The 17,545-nt window shown below is 41.0% G+C and overlaps 2 protein-coding genes across 3 annotated transcripts in view; one reads left to right on the forward strand and one right to left on the reverse strand.

Moving 5' to 3' along the window:
* Window positions 1-868: 868 nt before the first annotated feature.
* On the forward strand, window positions 869-9,699 carry ggh (gamma-glutamyl hydrolase (conjugase, folylpolygammaglutamyl hydrolase)). The gene is made up of 9 exons (XM_086150476.1): window positions 869-1,013; window positions 1,163-1,271; window positions 1,347-1,397; window positions 3,992-4,076; window positions 4,161-4,299; window positions 4,918-5,024; window positions 5,129-5,219; window positions 5,308-5,442; window positions 7,975-9,699. The coding sequence occupies exons 1-9, from the start codon at window positions 890-892 to the stop codon at window positions 8,091-8,093; spliced, it is 960 nt and encodes a 319-aa protein (XP_086006602.1). The 5' UTR covers window positions 869-889; the 3' UTR covers window positions 8,094-9,699.
* Window positions 9,516-17,545, reverse strand: part of LOC147231591 (A-type potassium channel modulatory protein DPP6-like) — a 344,451-nt gene continuing 336,421 nt past the window's right edge. For both annotated transcript variants that reach the window (XM_086150475.1, XM_086150474.1), the window contains exons 23-26: window positions 13,832-13,890; window positions 13,680-13,752; window positions 13,530-13,603; window positions 9,516-12,773 (exon numbers count right to left, since the gene is read on the reverse strand). In XM_086150475.1, coding sequence (XP_086006601.1) covers window positions 12,624-12,773; window positions 13,530-13,603; window positions 13,680-13,752; window positions 13,832-13,890 — 356 coding nt within the window. In that variant the 3' untranslated portion in view covers window positions 9,516-12,623. The remainder of the gene's footprint in view (window positions 12,774-13,529; window positions 13,604-13,679; window positions 13,753-13,831; window positions 13,891-17,545) is intronic.

The raw sequence follows: 17,545 nt of genomic DNA on the forward strand, positions 1-17,545 counted from the left end.
TGACAATAGCAATGACAGGAATAAAAAAAAAAAAAAAAATAGGCAGGATGTGATAACCTATGGTGTAAGTTTTTTTTTTTTGTTTTTTTTTTTCGCAGCGCAATGAACAAACACCATGGAAAATATTTAACAGGGATGATAAGAAAAGGCAGTGAGAGACGAAGATAATGAGACAAACAAAAGCCAGCCGAAAGCTAAGACAAGGAAATATGACGAAGCAATGTAGCGCTTGGAGATGAGGAAAGACCGGTGTGTTTGCTGTGTGTAAAAATGTTGGCAGCAGACAGCAAGAAGCCAAATAAATGTAAGCGTCACTAAAAGACACAATATTGCTATTACGCCGATAAGCCGCTTGACTGTTTTCAGAAAATCGTGCTGAATATTTGCAGCAATCATCATGCTTTGTGAAAGCTACTCATGTAAACAAGCGAGCACTGTTATGTTTCTAAATGTCAATACATTTGTTTTTCTTTTTTGCGAGTTGATCTTTCTTTTTTCTTTTCTTCAATGTTAATGAGGAAACAATGTTGTGCAGAGGTGTACGCATAACACTTTTATATGCAATATTATACTGCAATAACAATTTTATATTGCAGTAAAGGCATTTCTTCTTCAAGTAAAAATCCAACGACAAGAAGATTTAACAGTTAAGTTTTTTTTTTTTTTTTGCTTTTAACGCACTTAGCCGAGCGGATTTTCCATTCCCCATTAATTAATAATAAAATGCATTATTATTTATTCATGCACAAAAAAAAAAACCTCTCCGCAACGGTCAAGTATTTGTTTTGCAAGTTGGCTCCGCGCGTGCACGTGCGCGTACATGGGGGTGGGGGGGGGGGTAGATCATGTGACCGGAAGCGCTGATAACATACAAACAGCGGAACTGAAGATGGAGAAACAATGTTTAAGTTTTCAAACTGTGATTCTGTCGCTGCTTTGCGTTTCCATCTTGTATCTGCCTTTCCTTCCTCCGGCAAAGACGAACGACCGGATTAATGAAAGACCGATAATCGGCGAGTTATTTGTGTGAAAATAAACACTTTCTGTTGCGCTAGCTTCACTGTAAAGTGAAAGGCGTTAGCTAACATTAGCTTTAAAAAAAAGTTGTTGACATTCAGCAACTCTCTTGTGTTTATACGTTTTTTTTATTATTTCCCGACAGGTGTTTTAGCGCAGGAAGTTCATTTCCCGAAACCAAACCGAACCACTTATATCGCCGCGTCCTATGTGAAGTTCCTTGAGTCGGCCGGTGCCAGAGGCGTCCCCGTCCTGTGAGTTTACGGAAACAACCTTTGAGCGTCCGGCCGTGACCTTTGACCCCTCACTCTCCCCTCGCCTCCCTGCAGGGTCGACCTGCCCGAGGAGGACTACGGGAGGATCTTCAGCTCCATCAACGGGTACGAGATTAGTTACATGGAAGTGCAACATCCGAGATTATGTGTCTTTTAGTGTGTATCTATGTGTGTCTGAATGTGTGCATGTATGTGGATTTTTTTTGTGTATGTTCACACCTGCATGCATGCATGTATGTATGCGAGTATTACTTGTGTGTATGAGTTGTTAGTTAATAATGATGATAATAATAATAACCTTTATTTATACTTGTAAGACCACTGAGGTCTCCCTCATTTTCAGGGTCGACAAGTTTACAAGTAAAGCAGAGCACAGCACAACAATAAAATGAGATCAAATTAAAAAACAGGAGATAAACTAAAACAGGTGAAAATGAGATTAAATTAAAGACAGTACGGAAGCAGTAGATAAAACTCGAAACAAGTAAAAAAATTAGATCAAATTAAAAAGTACAAGGGAGTGGATAGAACTAAAATCAAGTACAATTGGCAGTACAAATTAAGAAAACAGTAGATAAACTAAAAACAGGTGCAAATGTGATTAGATTAAAGATGTGTTTGTCGGAGCATGTATGTACTCTTGTAGTTGTGTGTTTGTATGTATGTATGTTTGTGTGCATGCATGTACCGTATTTTCACAACTATGAGGCGCACATAAGAGTCTTAGATTTTCTTCAAAATGTGCGGCGTGCCCTGTAGTGCAGTGCGCCCTGTGTGCATAGTAGAGAACATCATGAGAAAGTTATAGGGGGAAGTGTGGGCGTTGATTGTATATAAAATAACGGGTATGTGAGTTATGCAGAACATCGTTGTTTTAACAACCCTGAGAACATCTCCGACAAACACATCCAGCCCAGCCACATCACCAACACGGACGAGCTGCTGCTAACTTTCGACATCCCGGTGAGTCACACTGTGGAGAAGAAGGGGACCAGCACGGTAGCGATACGCACAACGGGGTACGAAAAGTCTTCTTTGAGACCACAGTTTCACTAAGAGTGGAAGGCGGCGCCGGGCGAGTTACGCCACAAATTGCGAATGGATTGTAGACGCTCGGGCTAACGTGTCTGCCGGCACTGTTGTTACAGCTTTCGCAAAAGCCGGCATCATTTCCGAGGAGCCACCAGTGACTCTGGCAGTGAAGAAAGTGAACCTGGCATGTTTGATGGAGATTTAGTGCAGCTGTTCAAATTAGAAATTGAGGATGAAGACTTCGATGGGTTTGATTGATGATGATTACCGGTAAAAAAAATGTGAATACCTAACTCAGTCTAGCTCCCGCTCTATTTTTAAATACGCACACTTGTATGCTTGTGTGTGTTGTGTTGTTGTAAGGTGGACGTAGTAGAGGACACCATGAGAACGTTAAAGGGGGAAGTGTGGGCGTGGATTGTATATAAAACCTGCGCCCTATAACCAGCTGCGCCTTATGTGTGTGTTTTAAATACAGTAATGGCACACATAACTGAGACTGGGCCTTTTAGTGGGGTGAAAATACGGTATGTATATGAGCACTGCATGCATGCATGTATGAACACATTTTTATGTATGTATGTATGTGTATGTATGCATGTGTGTATGTATGTTTATGAGAATGTATTTACATGTATGTGTTTGCATGTTTGTCTGTGAGTTTATGCATGTATTGCAGGTATGTATGTATGCATACATGTATATATGTTAGTATTGAATGCATGTATGTACACATATTTTATGTATGTATGAGTAATGCATTTTGGTATGTATGTGTTTGTTTATGAGAATGTGATAACATGTTTGTACATACGTATCTTTGCGCGTATTGTATGTATGTGTTGTTGGTATATACACACGCATACATGTATGTGAGTATTTTATGCATGTATGTACACATATATTATTATGTAAGCCTGTATGTATCTATTCACATACGTTTGTATGCATGTATGCATAAATAATATAATATGTGTGGAAATATGCATGGAGGTGAGAATTGTATGACTGTGTATGTATGCATGTGTATGTGATTCTAAATATGAATATCAGTATGTATATGTGTGTCTGCATGTATGTACACGTGTATGTGTATGGATGTACACGCACAAATGTGTGTATGTGAGCAGGTTGGTAACTAATTCCAGTCATTTCAGTTTTCCATATTCATGCACATAAAACGGATCACAATAAGGTAAGGAAAAAGGCAGATGCTATTATTAGCTTTTTGCTAATGTAGCTTCTAGATTCAAAGCGTTTATTGTCACGAGTTTCCCCTGTACACTGAAAATCCTACCTTGCTGTCTGCAGTACATCTGGATATGTGCTGGTAGAAAAGTGTAAACATTATTATATAAATATGATTATAGATATGAGTGTGAACATTGCAATAGAGGGGTGTGTAGAATATAGTGCAATAAGGTGTGCAACTCAAAGCATGAATGCAATGTGAGTGCAAATTAAGTGACAGTAGACTTTACATGTGCAGGGAGAAGAATGAATGTCAGCTGTTTCAGTGTCTGATGGCAATGTGATGGTAATGTAGTGTGTGTGTGTGTGTGTGTATGCGGATCATTTTTAAAGGCCATATGTCTTTTTTTGTCTTTACACCCTTTGTTCTTTGGTAACGGTGACTCAGTGAGTGTGTGTTGCTTGTCCATGGACAGAATCCTCTACCCCGGCGGAGGAGCAGACATCCATTCATCTGGTTATCAAAGAGCTGCAAAAATCTTTTATGATCTCGCTATTGCGGTAAATGTGTAAAACACAACACAGATTTGTGTGTGTGTGTGTGATTGCGCTCGATTGTGCAAACCGTCCCATGTGTTGTTTCAGGCCAACCAGAAAGGTGACTATTTTCCTGTGTGGGGAACCTGCCTCGGATTCGAGCAGCTGGTGTATTTGACGAGTAAAGATGCTAAGCTGTCGTCAACCAACACCAGCGGCGTGCCTCTGCCGCTGAATTTCACCAACGGTACGGCTTTCCATTCACGCAGGGCTCTTAATTACATAAAAGTAATAATATATCACTGAGGAAAAAAAAGAAAAAAAAATGAAAAAACTAAGCCAAACATGCTGCTGCCATGAAACATTTAACCAGCGACAAGAATATTATTTATAATTAGGTACTTTTTCTCCATTATAAATTATAATTTGGCATTTTATTGTTATTCAAAGTGCCTGTAAAGGTCAATAATTCATGGCGCCGCCATCTGCAAGTGAGTGTTCAAATATATCAGAATTAATGGGCTGACCCTGGTTCAAATGGAGGACCTAATAAGGATGCGAAGTTCATGTTATTATAAAAGATAAATATGTATTTTTTGCACATTTATGCTCTAACTCTGGACAACAATTCACATCATATGAAAACTGAAATTTGTACAAATCCCCCCTGGAGTGATTGGATAATTGTTATGAAAAAAAAAACAGCATTGATACGAATTTAGAGAAACATTTTTCTTACACGGCAGCAACGACGTGTTATTTAGCGCTCTATCTGAAGTATCCACCTTAATCTCCGAGACCTCTATACCTCTCCTTGACGCTTCAGATCTCACGGCTTTTGTTTTGTTTTTTTATCGTTATTCAGACGCCAGGCATAGCAGGATGTTTCAGGGGTTTCCAGCCGCGCTCCTGGATGCTCTGGCTTCCGAGCCCCTGACGGTGAATGCGCACAAGTGGAGTTTGGCCGCGGAGGTACGCGCACAACTTTTTATTATTATTAAATACAGCATACGGATGTGCAGGTGAATAACGGTCGAGGTGACACTTAACGGTGTTCGCGCGACGTTTGTTTTCAGACTTTTCACACCGACGATGAGCTAAAGGCGTTTTACAAAGTCCTCTCCTTGAATACAGACGGAGAAACAGAGTTCATATCAACGGTAGAAGGTGATAACAATCCACGCAAATTCACTTGACTTCTGCTAAGAAATACTTCTAATTAATCCCTCCTGTGTTTTCTTTCCTCATTTGACAGCTCATAATTACCCAATATATGGAACCCAATGGCACCCCGAGAAAAATGCATTCGAGTGGAACCAAGATTACATCCCGCACTCCTCGACGGCAGTCAGAGTCACCTTCTACATGGCCGACTTCTTTGTCAGCGAAGGTGAGAAAACACCATTAAATCAGACTCGGAATTCCAGTGAATTTGCATTCGACGTGTGAATGACGGGATTAATGATTGCATATCTCTGAATGATGTATATATGAATGAGTGAATATCGGTTTTGTCTATATGTGACAGCTGAATTAGAGCCGTATGTCTCTGTATGGCTTGTGAATGAGTGAATTTTGGTTGTTTTTTTGTTTTTTTTTTGGCGCGTGAACAGTTGTATGCCTTTTTATCAGGGGTCAGGAACCTTTTTGACCGGGAGAGCCATAAAAATCGAATATATTTCTAATGTATTTAATTGAGAGCTATATAGTATTTTTAACGTATAATAAATTAAATATGTCTTACTTTTAACGCGACCTCTGATGCTGCATGGATTTGTTTTATATTTGCTTTATATTTGACACTTTCATTGATGCAATTTTATGATTGCATATTAGACGTACCGTAGATCCAAATGCAAATTCCTCTTTCCACGCAGCCTGGAATGCACAATAATCATCTTCTTTTTTTGTCATTTCACCATCTTTTCCGGGTTGAAGCGAGTAAACCAGTTGGCCGTCTGATAAAATTAATTCTCTTCACGTTTAAAATGACCCGGAAGCCATCGGTTCCCGGCCTGACCGACGGGAAATTTATCTTCTGAACTAATTTCTGTTTACTTTAAAATGATACAGTATTTTGAAGAAATATCACAAGTTCCTAACTGTTTTTTTTGTTTTTTTTTCATCTCAAAATTGTCATATGCCGTCACCGGAAGAGCCATATATGGCTCGCGAGCCATAGGTTCCTGACCGCTGCTCTATATGATGTATGAATGAGTGAATGAATGTTGGTCGATCTCAGGGGTCGGAAACCCGTAACACCCAAAGAGCCATTTGGACCCGGTTTCCTCGGAAAAGAAAACACCGGGAGCCGCAATTACTTTTTGACGTCTAAAATAAAGGTACCACTGTATATATTGCTTTTTATTACCTTTGCACTTTGTATAAACAAGTGTGTAGTGTGTTGCTTATGAAATTCACAAAGTATTACAGAGAAACTTAAATTTTATTTATGTACTGAACTCATTTTGAGCTTTGGGCTTTCGGAGCGTTCGGACCTGAATTTAAAAAAATAATCACTGTGTCAGTAAACATTAAAAAATAAATATTTGCAAAATATTTTCATGAATATTTACTTTACCTGGTTTATGGGACTTCTGCTCCTGAACTTCTGCGCACAGCATCTGCAAATCGGCTGGCGGGTATACCGGCTTCCGCCAGTGTGACGTTATTTTGAGCGGCGAAAAATAATAAATATAATTTCATTTAATATTTCAAGATCACAATAATCCTCCAACTTAGAACTTAAAAGTTAAAAAAAGGAATTAACACAAATGCAATACACTTCAATGAAATAGCCGCGGGTTGCCGACCCCTGGTCTATCTGTATATGACATCTGAATGAGAGTATTCGATGTGAATGGGAGATGGAACGGCTGTATGTCTATTTGACATCGTGTGAATGAGTGAATTTTCGTAACGCGTGAATGACAGGGTGAATGTCAAAATGTCTTGATATGACGGAGTGAATGATTACGCGCCTCTGCGATGTATGAATGTTGGTCCGTCTGTGTGACCTGTGAATGAGAGGGTGCTGTTATTTCTCTGTATGACTTGTGAATGAGTGAATTTTGGTTGTTGTTTTTTTTTTTTTTTTTGACGTGTTAATCAGAAAGTGAATGATCACATGCCTCTATAAGATGCATGAATGAGTGAATATTGGTCTGTCTACAGGACCGTCTCGGAAAATTAGACTATTGTGATAAAGTTCTTTATCTTCTGTAATGCAATTTACGGATGACTGTGGTTACAGATGGAATTCTTCCCAGCTCTATTATAGATATACATATAAATATATCGGTTTTTTTTTCCAATGTCGTCTTGAATAAATACACATACGTGACTGTCTGCGAAAATTAGAATATTGTGATACAGTTCTTTATGTTCTGTAATGCAATTATAAAAACAGAAAATTCTTTTTCATGATATTCTCATATTTTGAGATAGAATTTTTGAGTTTTCTTAAGATGTAAGCCATAATCAGCAATATTTGAATAATAAAAGGCTTGCAATATTTCAGTTGATTTGTTTTTTTACAATTTTTTTTTTTTGTAATTGCATCACAGAAGATAAAGAACTTTATCACAATATTCTAATTTTCTGAGTCAGTCCTGTATATGTGACATCTGAATGAGAGTGTATGATATGTCAGTAGGATGTGTGAGTGAGTGAATGTCGGTTATTATTTTTTTTACCGTGTGAATGCGTGAAAGGTTGTATGTCTCTATATGATATGTGAATGAGAGAATTTTGGTCGTGTTTTTTTTGACGAGAATGAGAAGGGGAATTATCGCTTGCCTCTTTATGATCTATGAATGAGCGAATATCGGTCCATCTGAGCCCAACAGAGAATGAATGAATGAATGAACGAATGCTTCCATGACACAGATTTTTTAAGCGTCTTGTTTTCTTCTCCCTGCAGCCAGGAAGAATTTCCACAGATTTCAAAACGAGGACGACGAGACCAAATCGCTGATATACAACTACAACCCCGTGTACTCCGGGCCCAAAGGCAGCTTCGAGCAGATCTACGTCTTCTGATGTTCCTTTTTTCCCTACAGTTTTCTCGCGCCATTTTTCCAAAACTTGAAAATTCATGTTTTTTAATTTATTTAATAGGTTTTTTTTTTTTTTGTTTGCGCTCGCTGCAGTCTCCATCCGATAAATCTGCATCTCAAGGAAAAGTGACTCACTCGTTCCCCTGGTCGGCAGACGTTTCCCTGATTCGATCTCATGACATCCATATAAATATATCTGCTAAAGGTTCTTGCAGCTAAACTGATCGTGAGCCGGCTGGTGGGAGATGGTGGAACAGAAACTGCTGCCTCAAGAGAGGACAGGCGGTAAATATGGCTTTTCTGGAAAGCACTTTACGTTTGTTTACAAACAAGAACAACCGGATTAAACGTTTGTAGCAAACTTTGCGGAGAAATTCCCCTGAAAAATGGACGTCAGCGTCGTTAGAACTACTTCTACTTCTTTAGGACGCAAATTTCCGCGTTGTGTTTTCGGGTGGAAAGGCCAAAGAGTTCTAGAGGACATGAAGTTAGTCGGCGACTCCCGAAGGAAGCGGAATAGCGGTCGTATATGGAATACAGTAAACCCTTGTTTTTCGCGGGGGTTACGTTCCAAAAAGAACCCGTGATAGGCAAAATCCGTGAAGTAGAAACCTTTATTTATTTTTTTTTTTACAATTATTATACAATCAAATACTCTATTATACATCGCTGCTGTCGTCCTTATGTTTTTTGCTTCCTCCTTTATGGAACGAACGGAAGAGTCATTCATTCCGTAATGCCGACCTACAGCCGCATAGCTTTTAGCTTCCCTTAGCATGTCCAGAAGTTTAGCTTTATCTGCGATAGATAGAATCTTCCGCTGCCTTTTGGGCCCTTTTGTCGCTCCAGAGCGTTTTGTCAACATTGTGGGTTTTAGAGAAACTGGAAATCGCACAGGTAGAGAAGAAGCGGAGTGACTTTTTTTAGCCAATCAGAATGCAGAACACAATGCACCATGCAAATCCGTGAAGTAGCGAAACCGTGAAAAGTAAACCGCGTTATAGCGAGGGATCGCTGTATCATTGTCTCGGCCGGTCACTCCGGTCGTTGTGTTTATTGTCGAGGCTCTTTGAGACGCGGCGTCAAGTCTCCGGTTTCTAAAGCCGTCATAAAGCAGCTTTATTTGCGGGAAGGCGACAAGATGTGTAACGTCTCTCTCTTACTGTGATTTTTGTCACTTGCTGATCAGAGAACTCAGATTAAACGTCCGCTTGATCTCCAAATGCGCAGTGTTTTGACAACAACAACAATGAAACAGCAAAGGCTGATAAAATATGTATTTATTTTACTTTGAACACTTACCTTCATGCCACAATCGGCCTTTCGGCTCTCTTTCTTTTTCTTTCTCTTTACGGATAACAAAGTTGATCATCCTGTAAAAAAAAAAAGTCCCCGAATGCCGGCATTTATGAAGTCCACTATCGATTTAATTCAAGGACAGCAACAGGGTAACATAAATGAATACCAAATGGAACTTCCAAAATGCTCTATTCACAAATAACACTCAGATAATATCTATTTTTTTTTTTTTTCCTTTTTTTTATCGTCCTCTTTTAGAATAAAATGATCTCTGAATAAACATTTACACATCAAGCCGACGAGACTGGGATCTCAATCACGACACTACTGGAAATGTACTCGATGCAATCCAGTAAGGAACATTCAAGATGTCAAAAACGCCGCGGCGGCGGCGGCGGCGGCGCTGCAAATAGAAGCTCGGGACATGCAGGGGAACGAAACGCACGCGGGGCTCAGGATGGGAAAAAGAAACGAAAAATCCGATGGAAAAATTACACTCGTCGCCTCGAGAATTCTTCTTCACGTCTGCCTCCTCCGAAGGTCGTCCTCGCCGTCGGCGTCTTTACAGCAACGCCACTAGTTAAAGCCGCGGGACGGCGAAGCGGCGTTCGGCGCCGTGAACGCCGCCGCCGTTACTCATTCATAAATACGGATCTTCTAAACAACGATGCATGCAGAGCCTGTACATTGTCAGTTTTTTCGGAAACGGCCGACGAATCCCCGACCGCGGCCGATACGGAGCGTACGCGTCGCCGAAGTGATCCCTCCCGGCGATCGGCAAAAGGTTAAATAACTTAAATAGATAAATAAAAATATCCAGCGATATTACCGACACTCAGCCGAGCCGTTAATGTGCTTTCTTGCCGAGAGAGAAGGGAACGGCTACCCGGCGGCACCTCTTGGGGCTCCCCAACCACTTCTGGGGGTTCGTTCATTCATTCATTCGGTCATTTTTTATCCCAGTTTCACGCTTGCGGCGTCCCGAAGCCTCTCGATGGAAAAGAGGCGGAGCCACTTGTAGAGACGTACAACCATTCATACGTCATTTAGAGATAAAACGACCAATCACCCTGTCATTCCCATTCAAACATTCTCATTCACACGACATCTAGACGTAGAACCCTGTCGTCACATAGATACACAACCGTTCAGACGTCGTAAAACAACCGATCACCCTTTCATTCCCGTGTCAGACCTTCACCCTCTCATCACATCGCAGATAGACGACCGTTCATCCTCTCATTCATGCGTCGTATAGAGACATTCAAATATTCACCCTCTCATCACATAGACGTACGACAAGTCGGTCATTTCGAGAAAAAAACGACCCGTTCACCCTCTCGTTGACACGGATATTCACCCTGTCATCACATCACATACAACAATTCATGCGTCATAAAGAGACCTTCAAACATTCACCCTCTCATCACGTAGACGTACAACCATTCGCTCGTTCGCGTCATTTCGAGATCATCATTTCTTCCCTTCAGCCGCGGGGAATGTTCAAATCTTTGTAGTTAACAGTTAACAGTTAAGACAATTTATACACTGCTCCAAAAAATAAAGGGTACACTTAAAAAAAACACATCCTAGATCTAAATGAATGAAATATTCTTATGAAATACTTTGCTCTTTACACAGTTGAATGTGCTGACAACAAAATCACACAAAAATGATCCATGGAAATCAATTGTATCAACCCATGGAGGTCTGGATTAGGAATCACACTCCAAATTAAAGTGTAAAAACAAACTCCAGGCTGATCCAACTTTGATGTAATGTCCTTAAAACAAGTCAAAATGAATCTGTGTTGCTTCCTGAGTGGACACTATGTGATTGACTTGGAGTTACATTGTGTTGTCCAAGTGTTCCCTTTATTTTTTTGAGCATTATATTTCATTGTATTTCTTATTCTTCCTCCTCCTTACTATTTCTATTACTGTTATGTTTCTGCTTGAAACTCTGGCACAACAATTTCCTTCGGGGATAAATAAAGTTGTTCTCATTATCATAAAACGACCAATCGTCCCGTCGGTCCCACGTCAAAGAGATAAACAACCGTTCACGCTCTCATTCATGCGTCATAAAGAGACCTTAAAACATTCACCCTCTCATCACATAGACGTACAACCATTCGCTCGTTCACGTCATTTCGAGATAAACCGACCGATCGCCCCGTCGGTCTCACGTCAAAGACGTTCAACCGTTCACCCTCTCATGGCTATTCACCCTATCATCACATCACTTAGATAAACAACCATTCATCCTGTCATTCAGTGTTGAACCTCCTGCGTGTTTTGGGACCGAGGGAGGAACCCTTTGGAGAACATGGAGACCCCGTACATTAATGGCCTCCGAACCAAGGAGCTTGTCTCCGCCTCCTTCTTGTCTCGGCGCCGACCGAGCGTTTTCTCTTCCGGCGTTCGGTCCGGCACGTCAGCCGGGTTGTTTCTCTGACGAAAGTAAGGCAGTCGGGTGAGTGAAACATCTTAATCCCTCGCGGTTCGTCTTTCCGACGACTACCGTTAAAAAGCCGTCCCGGCCGGCGAGGGAACCTTCCCTCTTGCAAACGCTTTTCCGGAGAATTCTGTCGGCGCCGCTAGAAGACGAGAAAATGAGGCTACGAGATGGAACTCAAAGGGGGGATAGAAACCGCCAAAAAACATCAAGGAAACGACGCGGCGTCCGCGTGTTGCTATTTTACAAACCGAAAAGACGACCGGCGCGACCACATCCGACACGGGGGGGGGGGGGGGGGAGTTCCGTACGACTTTTTAAAAAAATAGCAAGATTTCCCCGTTTTTTTGCGCATTTACAGACACCGCCGGTCGGACGCCGCCGACCGGTTAGTTCGCCGGGGATCAGATTTCCATCGGGCCTCGCGTGCGACGAGGTCTTTTTCCAGCGCGGGAGTCTGCGAGAGGGTTGCGGCGCTTCCCCTCGCCGCCGCTGGTCCGTCCCGCTATTCCCATCGATCGCTATATTCCGCATGGTCGCGTCAGGGCCTTTCTTGGATTTGGAAGCCGTGGTCGGTCCGAGGCCGGCGTAGCAGTTTCACGTCCGGGGCTTCAAATGCGGCGGTTGGAAAAAAAAAAAAAAAAAAAAAGGACGATGAGGGCGAGAACAAATGACGGTTGCATATCGGAGACACCGGTGTTGTGCTTGGACGTGTCGACGGGTCGGTCGGATGTGACGGGTCGACGCGATGGGACGGTTAGCCTTCGTCCTCGCTCTCCTCCTCCAGAGTTTCCTCGAAGACTCTCTCGGGTAGCCGGAAACACTCGGCGAAGAAGTTCACTAAGGACTGGCTGAGGTGCTGCTTGGTGGTTTCGCTGTGGATGAAGTGACCCTCGTCCGGGTAGATCTGGAGGACGAGACGGAGAGAAGCTCGGACACGTTGACGACGAGCGTGGTGGATTTAAGACGCTTTGTTTTTTTAACGCTGGAGTGACAAATCTACTGCTCATTTCGTCTCGCACGTATTTAAAAACAGAATTTTCTGATCTTTATTCCATCTGCAACCACAAGATGACTGTGGTTGCAGATGGAATTCTTCCAAGCTCAAATATAGATATACATGTATATGTATAATTTTTTTTTCAATGTTGTCTTTAATAAATAAACATACAGGACTGTCTCAGAAAATTAGAGTATTGTGATAAACTTCCTTATCTTCTGTAATGCAATTAAAAAACAAAAATTACTATTTCATGATATTCTAATATTTTGAGACAGGATTTTTGAGTTTCCTTAAGATGTAAGCCATAATCAGCAATATTAAAATTGAGATGGAATTGTATATTGATATATAAAAATGTTAAATGTCGTTTCAGCATAAAAACAGCTTCATTTAATTTCTATAAGATCGGAACAGCAGCTTTTATTGATTAATACGTTGCTGCAATTTGCTTATTGGAAAATCAGGATTCATTGTGGATGACCTGCTGAACCTGCGATGACTCTATGAAGTTTACAACTTCGACAAAGGAAACAAACAACCGGTGCAGTGACGTGGCGCTCGAATATCAGCCCGGACGAACATTCTTTCACTGTAATCGGATTACTTTCAAAACTAATGCGGATGCCAACTAAGCTGAGAAGAGGCGGTCAAACATCTAACCTGTAAGGTGTAGTTGGCTCTTTCTTTGATGAGCTGAGAGATGAATTTCGCCGTGTGTTGAAAATGGACTTTTTCTGGAAAAGAAACGGGATAAAATGAGGAATCGAACAGACTGTTCGATTCACAGCAGTACTGGGCCGTTTTCCTCACCATCGGCCGTCGGATGGATGATAAGGAACTTCTTATCCGCGAACTGAGGCGCTCTGTGGACTAAATTGGCCGTCTGAGGGGAAAATTGGACACGGAAAAATCAAACCGGACGTCCCGGGTGGAATCGAGAAATGCGATACGGTGGCGCCTACCACGTATGCACTCGGGTCAGGTTTGGGGAATCCGAGGTATCTCTCGGAAAAAGCGGAGGCTGCAGGGAAGAGGAGGTACAAGTGATGCAGTAGAATTAGCGAAGTGACTAAATCTCACAAATGTACAAACATTAATATGTGTGAAGGGATTTCATTCATTCATTTGTTATCTATGATGCTAATCCTGCACTCGCGGTTCAGGTGATCGCCACATATCAAAACATACAAGTATTGGTCCTCTCATTGCACGATGGAGGGTCTCCGAAGAACCTCCTTTTTTTTTTTTGGAAACCGAAAAACCACGCAAACGCGGGGAGAACGTCGCGATTCCACGCAGAAAGGCTCATGTAGCTAGTAGCGCTAACCGCTCAGGGATTAGCACGCACATTTCAAACATTGTTTCTTTGATGGTTTCTAATAATTCCAAGTTCTATCTAGAAATACTGTAATCTCCTGACTAGAAGACGCTACTTTTTGTCACACAGCGGCTTAAATGTCTGTCTAATCTCGGGATTTTTTGGAGGCTAATGAGCTTCACGCCGCCAAATCATTTAGCCTCGTCACATTGGACCGATTAAATTACCGTGAAATTCTGACTTTCTTTGTACCAGGGATCAGTTAAGATAAGATGAATTTTATTGATCCCCATAGGAGAAATTCCTTTGTCACATCAGCGTAACAGTTATGATGACAGAAATAAAAATGTGAAAATATATAAAAAAATAAAATAAAAATAAGAATAAAAATAAAAATAAAAATAAAAATAAAAATAAATAGAGAGACAGTTAGAAGACATAAGAAGGCAAGGCATCCACAAATAAATTCCTTTGTCACAGCAGAGTAACAGTAACAATATCAGAAATAAAAATGTAAAAAAAATATGAAAAACTTAAAATAAATAAAAATAAAAATAAAAATAAAAATAAAAATAAAAATAAAAATGAAAAAAAAATAAAGAGACGGTTAGAAGACAGAAGAAGGCAAGGCATCCTCAAATAAATTTCTTTGTCACAGTAGCGTAACAGTTATGGTGTCAGAAATATATAAAAAAAATAAAATGAAAATAAAAATAAGAATAAGAATAAAAGTAAGAATAAAAGTAAGAATAAAAATAAAAATAAAAATAAAAATAAATATAAAAATAGAAATGAAAATAAAAATAAAAATAAAAAATAAATAGCTAGAAGTTAGAAGACAGAAGAAGGCAAGGTATCCACAAATAACTAGACAGCAGGGAAAACAACAACTGCAACAAGAAGTGAAGGGTGAAGAATACACAACCAACAACCATTTATGCATGAAAATGTTTCCGCGGACCGGTTAGAAACACGGGAGTTCAAATCATATATATTTTTTTTCATTTCACAGCTTTTAATCTGAATACAACCATTACATTTTATATTGGCCAATTACAATTAAGTGTCGCAGTAAGGCGAAGGCGGAAACTGTCGTTTTTTTTCAAAATAAGATCCGGAAGGTCGAATGTAAAACCTTTGATTTGTATCAAGAGAGAACTTCTTTATGGGCCGCGGTTTGGTCACCCTCTCATTTACATGTAGAACAGAAAAAAAAACTACCACCTCTCATCACACCAGAACAAAGAAAAGACCGTGAAATTTTGAGGCCGTTGTATTCCGACGCCGAGAAAGACGACTTTGACGGTTTCAGTTTGCAGGAGGAACCACGATAAAGATCAGCTGGAGTAGGACAAAGCGGGGATAGAAAATGGATGAATGAAATTTTCCTTGTCTTATTTATTATTCATCTTTGACATAAGTCACGTTACAGGCACTGTATATATACTATATATATATATATATATTAATATATATTAATTTTGCTGTTTTTTCTGTCTCATATCTAATCCAGAGATGCTACATTGTGGTCACCTGCAGCTTTTTGACAAGTGTGGCCCATATATGTACAGACATATTTATTTTGTTATTCTTAGCCGGTGCGGCTTATATTCAGGTGTGCCCAATAGTCCGGAAATTATGGTACATAGTGGACCCTCACTTTTCTCAGAAGTTACGTTCCAAGACTCCTCACGAAAGGAGAATTTGCGCAAAAAGGAGGCGTGATAATTTTGATGGTATTTACAGATATATTAACCCTCAACGAACCTCACTCAACCCTTTACGAACCTCCCGCAAACTCTTATCAACCCGCCATGAACTTCCCGCACTCTTCTACAGCACACTAAACACTTTTGGTGGGGTGTTTAGAAGGTAGAGTGTGGGTATGGCAAGACCCTTTCACAAACTAAATAGCACAAAGTGGACAGTAGTCACGCTTACGTGAGCTGCAGGGAAGTGGAGCAAGACATGTATGCTGGGCTCAACCTACAAGGAGATCAGCCGCTTCTCTTCATGAACCAATCAACACGAAGAACAGAACAACACGCTGAATCAGCAAATAGCACGCCGAGTACGGCTCTATTTAGCCAATTTTATTTTTTTTATAATTTTATTGATAAGATTAGATAAGATTTGGTGCAATGGTAGGAGCGCGAGTTCTCGATGCTGCGTATCTTTGTTTAGCAAAGGAGATCTTGTATTTGATTTATTTTAAAAAATGAATTTTGATTTAATTTTAATTTATTTTTTACTGCTTTTCTTTTCTTCCTAAGCTTGAATAAGGCTACTTCATCAAACACAAAAAAAAAATCAAATGCGGCAAAAAAAACCCCGCTAAATCGTGAGAACCAAATTACAAAAAAATAGCGAAAGCTGAACCGCGAAGTAGCAACAAACTCTACAAAATCAGATTATCTTCAGGGTGGAGGAATGTCAACTTCATACGTGAAGCGAGGAGATGAACTAAGCAAGTTCATGACGGTGGTGAGATTCTTGTAGAAATCAAACTGGGATGGAATCCCCTTCTGATAAGTTCTCCTTCAGAGCGCCGTGACAAGAACTAGCGCGTGGGACGGTATCTCTCCGGTATTGGCTTCCCTGCACCGGCTCCCGGTAGAATCCAGATAAGGCGCCATCGTATCTCAAAGTGCTCTCAGAACCCGACCACCCAGCGAGATCTCTGCGCTCCCGGGACGCGAGGCTACACTCGGTCCCCGGACGCTCTGAAAGCAGGACGGGAGCCGGAGCATCAAGTTCCTGAGCTCCTCTTCTGTGGAAGCATCTTCTAATCTCCATCCGAGGGGCCCGAAGCCCCTCTTGGTTTACGAATAAGCTTCAAACCTTTCGTTTTTAGAAAGCCGATATGTAGCGCGATGCTAGCCCTAAGTTATGCCGCTGCAGGCTTTACTCCCATGATACTCTGCTCGATTCGCCCGATTCTTGGTTCCCGAGGGTGGGCGTTGTGCGATCTTCTGCGGCGTCTCGCCAAGCCAAGCGCTCCCCCGCTGTTATTTCTTTCGTGAATATTAAATCTATTATTGTATCGTTTATTTGTAACTGTTAGCGCTGGATTATTTATGCCAGTCCCTCGCTGTCCTTCCCTCTGGTCCAGGCAGAAGGACGCCGACGTTGAGTCGGGATCCGTACGAGGTTTAATACGCCGTTGCAACCGTTGCAAAGTGCTCGGTCATTCGGAGGGGACGTTGGGGTTTTTCTGGAGATCGTTTTAAAGTTCGGACGTCCGAAAATTTAACCGGAAGAAGGTGCATTTGCACTACTACTATGTTTGTTTTTGATTTGTTTTATTTTGTTAACTTTTGTTAACAAGCTCCGCTTCTAGGATTCTAAATTATTTTGT

The sequence above is a fragment of the Fistularia commersonii genome, chromosome 8 (assembly GCF_037954325.1).
Source record: "Fistularia commersonii isolate RoL2024-O1a breed Wild chromosome 8, RoL_Fcom_v1.0, whole genome shotgun sequence".
NCBI lineage: Eukaryota > Metazoa > Chordata > Actinopteri > Syngnathiformes > Fistulariidae > Fistularia > Fistularia commersonii.